We start from the raw sequence: 11,109 nt of genomic DNA, 5'->3' as shown, positions 1-11,109 counted from the left end.
AGGGATCACATGGGAAAACAAAAATCTCGAGGAGAAGGTATGAGAGCAAGCATGATTATATTGAGCTATGAGAAGCAGAAATTCAAAAAAGAGCAGTTAGGAAATGTTTATCTAATTCATGAAAATATTTGTGCACTTGTTTTATACCTGAAATCCTAGTCTTGAGTATCACAGCTTTGAGGGTGTTAGGGGGAGCTCTGGCTTTAAGTTCAGACTGATGCATTCTTTAAATGCTTCTTTAATCTTGAGGTGCAGACACTGCTTTAAAATAGTGCTTTCACTAGTATAGTGATATATAATGATAGATACATAGTTTTAATAATGAAAGAACCACGTAGCGTAGGTTAAGATTGCTCTTCCTCCCTGCAGTCATGAGCCATAAGACAGTGCTACTTATCAAAAAGCACTTTCACATTCTGAGAATATAATCCAGTCTATTATAATAGCTCCTTAGGAAAATGCTAGAATATACTGTGCGTTCATTTCTGACTTCAAAGGTGTAGGTAGCTTGTTTACGAGTGTTTTCTTGGGATATTTTTGGGCTACAAATCTTGCACTGTAAGCAAGGATATGGCACTTTTTTGTTACTTGAAGAAAACTTTCGTATCTCTGAGATTATGAATTGCTAATTATTTCCCCCCCCTGCTTTTTAACAGGAACAGGAAGGTGGTCGATTACTCCCAGTTTCAGGAATCAGATGATGCTGGTAAATGACTTTTTTTCTTAACAATATAATATTCTTGAGCTAGAGCAGTTCATTTATTGCTTTGCATATTAATTGTTTTGCTTCCAGTCACATCTTTTAACTTAAATTCTAAGGAGTTTCTGCTCTTCACAGCCTGAACTGTTAATAAGTATTTGAAAATATAATGATTCTCATATGTTTTGTATTAAACAAACAATGGTGGTAGAAATCTTATTATTTAATGCTTGTATTGTTGTAGTGCCTTGAGGCTGTTGGCAGCAACTGTCGTCTTCCTTGGTCTATGTTATGTTCTGTAGCAGAATTTCCTTGATGCCACTTTTTTCTACAGTAAAATATGTTTTCAATTTATTTTAGTGGACTCTAGTTAATCCCATAATGTCAGGCATTTTTGTGAATTGCATCTAAAAAAAAAAATCTTTGTGTGAATTAACAAAATATTTCTGGAAGCCATATGGAATATGTTTTATGTTCTTAGAAAATAGACATACTGCTACTGTTTGCTAAGTGAGGTTGCACTGATAATTAATGGAAACAAATATGCGTAGCTTTTAATTACAGCCCTGTTACTCATATTGTATAAGGTATTGTGTAATAGTTGTAAAAAGTTATGCGGTGAACTACTATATAGTTACATACTTTTTCCCATCATAGGACAGTAAATAAAGTGTCTGCTGTTAAAGCATGTAGAAATATGTACGGGTGTTAACTTTTAACAAGTTTACAGAGTAACTCTGTTCCTGACTAGCTGTAAAATGGGATACTGTGTCCCCTTGTGAGGTTTTTTGTGTGTTTCCTAATACTCCTGTGTCAGACTTGATCGTATGTGGCATTTTTATTGTGCTGTTGGCAGAAGAAAAGGTACATCACTAGTTTAAGACAAGACTTTGCTTTTATAAAGTTTTGTTTGAAGCTTTGTGGTTTTGTGTTTTTTTTTTTTTAAGGGCTTCTTTTTGATGTGCATGAAATGGTCAGTTTAAGTTATAGCTGAGGAAGTCAGTTTGCTGGGAACTAGGAGTTTGATTCAAAACCATTTTGTACTGTCCCGTCCAGATGAAGATTATGGAAGAGATTCAGGTCCCCCATCCAAGAAAATCCGTTCGTCTCCGCGGGAGGCTAAAAATAAGAGGCGATCTGGGAAGAATTCTCAGGAGGACAGGTAAAAGAAGCACTTCATCTGTTACGAACATGTCTGCAAACTTTGTCCTGTATATGGGGAGCAGTATTTTCTAAGAGGAATGATTGTAAGTGGAATTCAAGGCCTGCAGTGTAAGATACAGACCTCTTGATCACAAAGCTTGCATAACCAGCTTGGGCATGGAGGTGGTTCGTTCTTATCTGAGTAGACAGAGAAATTGTGTGTAAAGTACTTGTCACTAGTACTTCATCATTAAAATAGCTTTCCAGAGCTAGACAGTTGGAATGGGAAGGAATATGATCCAAATTACAAAAATTGGCAACTAGTGCAGTTATCCAGGTAAGTTAGTGGCAAGATGCATTTCATTTTCCATGTTTTTTGGTATGCTCAGAGCATTCCTGTGGTTAAATATTAAATGGGCCACTACAGTGGCAGTTAGGAGTAGCGGCCATTTGTTAGTTTTGTGGTTCTTTCATTCTCATTTCAGGTTTTGTCTAATTCATAAACAAAGTAACTTGTTTTGATAACTGAGTTGCTCCAGCAGCGTGAAGACTCAGTGCAAAGTGATGCCCTACTGAATAGTGGAAGTCTTTCCTGTAGAGTGAAGGTATCTTCCTTTTTACAATAACTGTAGTCAGCAAATTACTGCTGTAAGACCTATTAAGTCAATTGGCTGCTTTCATGACAGACATCAACTTCAGGGATGGAGGTTCTGCCAGCTGGTTCTTATTCTCTAAGCCCAAGGTGTCCCTTTACTCTGTTGCACTGTTTGCTGGAACGTAGATAGCTTACCAGCCGGTATGCTTAAGAGGCTTCCCCATCATACTCCTGTTCTATAAGTTGAAAGGTAATATTTGCATGGTCTGCCTGCTATTGTGAACTGAGAGGGAGAGACTATATTCACCCTGGCAAATGCCTGTAACACCTGACATCAGAGATTTAATATGGGTATGACATAAAGAAATTGGGCTAGGCAGCTCCCAAAGCAACTAAATAGTTGACCTTGATGTCCTATTAACTTTGGGGATTTTTAAGTGTGTAAGAACATTTCTACGTGTATCACAAACATTGCGGAGGGCTTGCATGTAAAACAGACTCGTGTTCAAGTGACTGAAATCCACAGTTGTCTGTATGAGGCTGAAAATGTATGAGCCTGAGGGGCTGTAATGTGACAAGTTTATCTAAACTATTAGAGTTCTTGAAGTTATGTGTGTCAGCTCCACTTGCCAGATTTGGAAGTAGCAGAAGTTTGATCTATTGTTTTTCCTGACCTTGGCAAACTCTGCAGTTCAGCCATTCCTGAAGCATATGTTGTACATCAGTGGCTCTTGGAGTATTCACCATTCCCATTTAAAACACTGGTTTACTGATTGGAGTGCATGTTCTTATGTGCTGGCAGGAAAACCCTCTCTGGACAGTGGTAATGACTAATGATGGGTGTTTGGATAAGAACAGAACAGTAGTACCTGCTTGACAGGGATACCCTCTGATGAGGATTGAAACCACTAGAAGGGAGCGGTGAAGCTCCATCAGAGATGACGTCATTTGAGAGATCGTAGACTAAATATGTGCTAGTGAAGTGCTCTACAGCAATGTGCGCAGAATGAAGGGGTCCAAAGAAAACAATGACGTAAAGACAAGTGATGACTATAAATTTATTCAGAATAAAGCTTTATTCCATGCATAGACTCAGCCATGCATTAGCATGTAAAACTTCAAAATTGTAACTGTAAAATGGAAGACATCTGGATTATTGGTAGGTTTCAGAGTGAAGTGCATGAAGTTTATCTCAACTTTGTTATTTCCTGGTTGGTTCACTTGACTCCATGTAAGTTTGTATGTGATTCAGAGTTTGAACATTATCTTTCCAACCGTGATAACTACATATACAGCTGAGTAATCCTGAAGTATAACATGGTAATGTCCAGGAAAAGTGCATATTCCCAGCCTAGAGACCAGTTTGCTCTCTGAAAATTGGTATTTTCCATACATCAATGACTGAAGTCAAAGTTAAAGCAGCAGTCAAAACCCTGTCTTCCTCTCATTTTCAGTGAGGATTCAGAAGAAAAAGATGTGAAGACTAAGAAAGATGATTCACACTCGGCAGGTAACTAAATACGTTGTATTTGTAGTGTATCTTCAAAGTAAAGACCGGTTTGTAAGAGCTACAGGAGTAGGATTTGACGTAGGAAAGAAATAGTTCTGACTAGAGAAGCATGCACTTTTCTAATATCCTTATCTTAAGCTGGATGCTGCCTCTACTACTGGTTTGAGATAACGTTTTTTTGTGTAATATGATGCTGCTATAAGGTTTGTCTTCACAGGTAGACACATGTATGTTAATCTCTTCCCTGTAGTTCTCGTCCCTATTTCAGAATGGTACAAGAACTTCATATTCTTACCTTTTCCTTTCAGATGAAGATTTTGGCAGTGAAGATGATGACTTAGGAGCAGATGATGGCAAAGCTGACAGTGACTATGAGAGCTCTCAAAAAAGCAAAAAAGGCAAAAAGGCTAAACCAGAAAAGAATAAGAGAGCAGCCTCCAAATCCAGGAAAAGGCCTGCAGGTAAAAAAAAAAGAAAAAAAGGGTTACTAGTCTTTGCAGTGAAAGGTATTGCACAGGATCATTGTTGAGTGACTACTGAAATGTGCTTATTAAGTTGAATGTGACCGTGTTCTCCTCACAGCTCAGTTATTCAGTAAGCATCTTGATTAACTTTCTCATGAATGACTTGACCTTTGTCTTGCCCATGTGCTACATCAAGACAGTTTGGTGGTCTGTATTCTGTGTCTTCATATAACTTGATGACTTTTGCTGCAGAGGACAGTGAGGACGAGAAAGAAGACCACAAAAATGTGCGTCAGCAACGACAGGCAGCATCCAAAGCAGCTTCTAAACAACGAGAGATGCTTATGGATGATGTGGGTAGTGAGGAGGAAGAGCAAGAGGATGATGAGGCACAGTTCCAGGAGAGTGAGTAAATGGGATTGTAAAAAGTTAAAATCAATGTCACATGAGTATAGTACCAGACATGAGTTTATGGGTCTGGCCAGACAGCAAAGGGAATGCAGTTTGCTTTTTGACTGTGACAGTGAAGACGTAAGTTGTCCTTCTCAGTAACTTGTTTATAACTGCTTATCTGTCCAACAGACCAAACTTGCATTTTTCACATGTAGAATTTTTTTTGAAGCTTGCAGCAAAGATGTATGTATGTCTTTACAATAATCCTTTAGGACTGCTTATAAAGTTCTTAATGCTTTTTGCTGCTGTTTGCTATTCCATTGGTTTTGAGGCATTGATGATGATGTAAAAGTACTTTATCCTTGATTGATCAGAGTAGGACAGTTTGTTGCATAAGAAGAGATGGGTTCAGCTGGTAATGAACCACAGTAAAGTTCCTGAAGTACTGAGTGCAAACGTGATTTCAGAATGGAGTAAGAGTACCATTGAAAAGGTCACTTAACTTCTCTCTGTCAAGAGATTCTTTTTGAGATGAGTTACTTATTAAGGAGATGGATCGTATTTTGAGGACCTCAAAATGCTTGCCTGTTCTGTCATGCTAGTGACTTATCCTTACCAGTGTAATATCTTCTGCCATGTCAAATTTCTTTAGCACAGCAGATAGGTGGAAGCTCATAAGGTTGCCGAGTCTGAGTTTCCTGTCCCTGTAGTTTAACTGGCAGATCTCTCAACTGTATTTTCTGCTCCCTTTCCTTTTTTCCAAAAACTTAAATTTCTTCATGCTCTCAGCAGATTCAGGAAGCGATGAAGACTTCCTAATGGAAGATGATGATGATAGTGACTATGGCAGTTCGAAAAAGAAAAATAAAAAGGTCTCCAAGAAATCCAAGCCAGAGAGGAAAGAAAAGAAAATGCCAAAGCCCAGGCTAAAGGCTACAGGTGAGTATATGCAAAGAAAGTTATGCAGTTTGCTTTAGAGGCTAGTATTTTCTTTTTCTACTATAGAAGACTTTGTAGAAATCTTGGGGTCAGTAGGCATTCATGTATGATGCCAAAGGGCTACTTCATGTAACGTACCATGATTTAAAGCAGCACTATGAAATAATAAGGTGGATTTAATTTTTAGTTAATTAAGAGATTGAGTTAATATCTATGCCTTGTTGGCAAAAACTGCACAGATTGCAAAACCTTCCCAATTGAGATACTGCAGTCTGGCTTTCTATGTATCATTGCCAAGTAATATAATTTGTGGCTTTGTTTGGAACTCGTGCGCTTTGTGATGTTTTCAGGGTGGAGGAAGGTGGAGAAATCTGAACGAGAGGAAAACTTGATGCATTTCTGCAGGAAGTCTGAAATCAGAATAGCAACGTATGTAGTGGTTTGACAAGAGGCCAGCTGTGTTAGTTTATGATGTCCTATCCAGCAATTAGTCAGGACTGGCAAATAAATAGTTTTTAAATCTTGTTAGTTAACTTTTCAGTTCAACTGTACTACTGTGGAGTGTAAAAAAACACCGTGTGTTAGGGTATGGTCAAAGCAAAATGAAACCTGCTACTGAAGTGTCTTGTAAATCCTGTTTGTATAAAGCCATATGACTTCTTTGTCTTTGTTGCTGATCATAACTTCTATAAGCTTTTTCTTTTTTCAGTGACCCCCAGTCCAGTGAAAGGCAAAGGGAAGGCAGGCCGCCCCACAGCTTCCAAGGCAACAAAAGAAAAGACCCCATCCCCCAAAGAAGAGGATGAAGAGCCTGAAAGCCCCCCAGAAAAGAAAAAATCAGCCAGCCCTCCACCAGAGAAGTCAGGGGATGAGGGATCTGAAGATGAAGCACCCTCTGGTGAAGATTAAATGGCAGTTGAGGAAATCTTTGTTTAAAAAAAAAAAAAGAAAAAAAAGAAAAAGGAAAAGGAAACATACTTAGGGGTAGAACACGGTTTTGGCTGTGGCTTGACTCATGGGCTTTGAATGCTGTCTTTACTTTCAGCTGTTTAATACAGTGTATCCTTTTTTAATAAGAGGAAACCCTTATACAGTAATATTTTGAAGTCAATGTTCTCTGTTGGCCATTCCGTTCTCCCTCCCCCACCAAATCTGAAAGCCATTTGAGACAAATTAACAGACCATTTAAATATATATTTTTTTCAAGGGATACTGCAGTTGTGAAGCAATAAGGTTTGAGACTGATACGTGGAAACCATATTTACAAATCGTTAAGTAGAATAGATTTCCCAGTGCTGGTAAGAGTTCTTTAAAACTATTATTCTGTATTTGAATATGTGGGAAAAAATGAACCTATGCTTTAACAGACTTTTGTTGATGCAAGTTCACTCTCAGAAAAAAATGTAGTTCATATGAATTCCAATTGAGGAGGAGGAAACATGGGGAGGAAACCTGTGTTTCTTGGATTCAGGCACGTTTTTCATGGAAAGCAATCAAGAGACTTGTAGATGGTCCACTGTCTTTTATTTAGAAAAGACCTTCCAATTAGGATGCAAGATCTTTTGTCTTTGCTGGATAGAATACTATTCTGCTTTAGGCAAATTGCAGTTCATTCTATAGAAATTCAGATATACAACCTACAAGCTTCTCACATCCATTAACTATTTTATTTCTTCCAGGGTTGGCTATAGATGGGCAGAATAGGGAAGAGAAATTGAAAACAGTTTTTAAAACTCTGGTTTCCATTTGGTATTGTGGAAAATGTCTTTAAAGTTTTTTCCAAGGAAAAAAACTAATGGGTAGTGTGAAACTAAATTCTTTAGCTTTTGGGGCGAGGGATGTCCTTTTATAAATGTGAAGCAAAGGATTCCTGTAATGCTCTGGTCAGTCTCGGATCCCATGAGTCACGCTTAAGTGTTTCTCTTCTCTCCCTCCATCTGTACTCAGAAAGGCTATGTAGTCATACCTCTCAGCCTCTCCAGCTGCAGTGTTGGACAGCAGACTTCCATCGATTGTGAACATCACCACGATAACCACTTCCATTTCTTTATCCTTCCATTCTACAGTGTGGGAGGCTTTGCTCCCACGACAACATGTCTGCTTCTAACTGCTGGTCATCATTCTGCTCCCTAAGCCTAAGAAGTGCTGAATAGGGAACAGTGATAAAGGATGAAGCTGGGAGGAAGTGGAGTTTGGAAGCAGTGTAGCAGGGCTATCATTTTATAATAAAAGCAGGATGTCCCTCTAAATGCAAGACACTTGAGATGTGTGTGGTGGCATTTTAATGTGTTTTTATCAAAGCAGCCATATCCTTTTTTTAAACTTTAATTAAAGTACACAAGCCTTGGTTTTCAAACCCTAATACAGAGGTTGCTACCATGTTTGTTGGTGGAAATACTGAAAACTGGACCTGCCATTTTTCTTTTTTTTTTTCTTAAACCCTTTGTGCTTTCTGTATGTTGCTCACAGTTATCTTATAGCTGACAAGCTTTGCATCTTTTTTTTTGTCACAGAACTACACATTTGTAACCAGCCTCTTGAAGGTAACATAAGGCAGCTAATTAGTTGGATTTCTGGTGCACATACTACCAGATTTTTAATCCTGTTTGGATTTTAGAGAGCTTTTAGATGTGATACACTAATATGACCAGGAAGGACACTTGGCTGAATGGCATAGGGAGCCTGAAGATACTGAGCACAGTGTGGAGCCTAAAACGTGGAATGGAATATTAATATAACAGCCGAGTGATTGTCTTGTGTGATTCATAGCCATGGATTTTATTGAGGCTGGTAAATTACTTTACCTTGGCTTATAAAAATTTAAGTTCTCTAACATTCTTTACTATAATGAAACTACTGTTGCGGTTACAATAAAGATGATCGGTGTTTCCATTGTAAATCTTTTTTTTTTTAAGTGGTTTAATTGTGCAGAACAGCTTAAGGCTGGAGTGAAGTATCAGTCTTGAAAAAGAAATTAATGTAATCCCCTCTCCTCTCCCACACCTCTTCACACCTTCCAGTTCTCTGGGAGAGCAGAGTCTCTTGCATTCCCTCCACTCCAAGTCCAGTGCTTCTTGGGTAATACGGGAAAATAAATGGCCAAGTTTTTAAAAAAACATACGGATTAAATTTGGGGGTAGCATACACTTTTGTGAATGTCTGGTCCACACAGTTTCTCACCTTCAGTCCAGACTGTGTTTCAAGCTATTCTTGTCTATTGGGTTCTTAGGGGGTTTTTAGTATTAAAATGTACAAGGATTACTTAAACGTAGAATACCTCTAGCTGATCTGGTCAAATAGCAGTTTCTTTACCCGCTAGACCAGATTTTTTTCTGAAGAGCGTATTTTGTAAGTTCCACTTAAAATCTATTTTTGTTTTTTTTTTTCTAACATGGTTAACTAAAGTTAAGGCTGTGAAAATTTTTTTCCATTATTCTCAGTTCAGGTTTTGGACTGGATTATTTATGCCTGGCAATTTTGGCTCTTTATCTTACAAAACTGTTCTGCTTTCTCATACTTTCATCTCTCATGGCTGTTACAGGCTGCATGATGCTTATCTTTGAGTTTGTCACAACCCAAACACTATGTAAATCCTGTACTACTGGGATTTTGTAACTTTTTCTATATCTTACTGTTTTGCTGATTTGTGCAAACACTAAGCCCTAACAGTCTCTTCGTTACTCTGTTAGAAATACAGCAGTTTACATTTTTACAGATAGAAGAAAATTGTGAAGAGTGATACTTTTTTTTTTTTAGTACACAACATTTTTCAGTATTGGCAGACTTAAAATGTCCTTTTTAATTAATTTGTATTAAGCATTCTGGTTTCTTGAAGGAAAGCTGTAAAAATGCCTTTCTTTAGGAGCATGAATAGTTCTTCATGAAGCAGAAAGTTTCATTCATGGAAGAAGGCTTTGAAAAGATTGTCCTCTGTTACACAGCTGTAGTTTTGGAGCCTTTGCAGAGAGGTAAATGGATTTATTCCAACAGTCAGTTAATCTAGTGCCCTGCCCTGGTCTTACTCTTAAAATGGTAGTTCATAACTAACTTCCATTATATGTCCTATTGTACATTCTGTTTCTGAATCCATACCACCACATTCAATTTTGCAGTTATATGCCAATAATACTGCCTTTTAACTGGTCACAAGGTTTGATCAGTAAAAATTTGCAATTTCAGTTGGAATTTCATACTAAAGATTATTTGCTTCAGTTTGATCAACATTGAGAATGCCAAACATGCCGAGCTAAATGGGTTTCAGAATGGATTGTGAGTGAGAGCGAGACTTAGAAATGGGGCAGCCAAGAAGCTTTTAATTTTGTTGTTTTAACTTCATCAAAGCAGAAGAGTGTGTGGGGAGAGAAGCAGCACAGCTTGGGTGACTTCTTGCTAGGGAACCTCACCAGTGCCAGGTAACGGTTCTGAGCGTGCTTGGCTCCTGTGCCACCGCACAGCTGCATCTGCAGGTGATGGGCTACCAGGGCAGTGCCAGAAGATGCGCTGGAATTCTTTTTTTTTTTTCTTTTTTCTTCTTTTTTTCCTCCCCCCCCGCCCCCCCCCCTCCGCTGGTGATGGTCACAAAGGTACAAGAGACACTGAGGAATCCAGGTTAAGGAGGGAGGGAAGTAAACTGTAACATGCTGGAAGCTTTTGAGCTGTAGAAACTGGTGCTTTGCTTTATGTAATTTGTTTGTGAAGTGTTTATTTTTATAACAGATCATATTGTTGAACACATGGTTCTTAAAAACTACAAACTGATCCATGAGTTTAATATTTGAGAAGTGGATGTTCATCTGTTGGGGGAGGCAGGATATGAAAATGTAAGCAGATGGATATTTAAAGGGGCACTGTCACAAAATAGTTGCTGGCATATAGGATACATTAGTTTGAGGGGGTCACATCTATATGTGGAAATTATATATTCTATATGTATATGACCAAATAGAAAATTTTCCCTGAACTTCCAATATTTTCCTACAGATTTGGGAGGTTGAAATACAAGTTCTGCTAATGAAACTAGGAAGCAACACTAACCATTCTGTTCTTACTGTCCAAGATAACTTTTTTTTTTTAAAAGTACTATGAGGAATATCAGAGCTCTGAAAGATGACAGTGTCCTTTCGAGACCTCCCCAAATCAAGTGTATCCTCATTTTAGACCTCCCACTTCAGTAGATGACTGGCATTTGAATGTCTTTTCATTGAACTCTTTATATTAAAAACAAACCACAAATATTTCTAAGTCTAGTCAAGTTCTCGCCATGTGCTGACTCTGTGTATCGACCACTATTGGAAGCGACTCTCTAGACTGCCTGCCCCCTTCAGCCGCCGTGAATCGAGTGGGTCCATCGGTCTGAGCATGCTCA

General features: G+C 38.3%; 1 protein-coding gene across 1 annotated transcript; it reads left to right on the top strand.

Annotated features, from left to right (window-relative positions):
* Positions 1–656: 656 nt before the first annotated feature.
* NUCKS1 (nuclear casein kinase and cyclin-dependent kinase substrate 1) lies at positions 657–7,085 on the top strand (the record flags this gene model as incomplete). Its single annotated transcript, XM_009704118.1, has 7 exons — positions 657–706; positions 1,757–1,862; positions 3,893–3,948; positions 4,257–4,409; positions 4,665–4,817; positions 5,598–5,744; positions 6,454–7,085. Coding segments are annotated over 7 exons (865 nt in total), but the record flags the coding sequence as incomplete, so codon positions are not given.
* Positions 7,086–11,109: the final 4,024 nt, after the last annotated feature.

The sequence above is a fragment of the Cariama cristata genome, unplaced genomic scaffold (genome assembly GCF_000690535.1).
Source record: "Cariama cristata isolate BGI_N322 unplaced genomic scaffold, ASM69053v1 scaffold41567, whole genome shotgun sequence".
In the NCBI taxonomy this organism is placed as follows: domain Eukaryota; kingdom Metazoa; phylum Chordata; class Aves; order Cariamiformes; family Cariamidae; genus Cariama; species Cariama cristata.
This window is presented reverse-complemented; position numbering and strand designations above follow the sequence as displayed.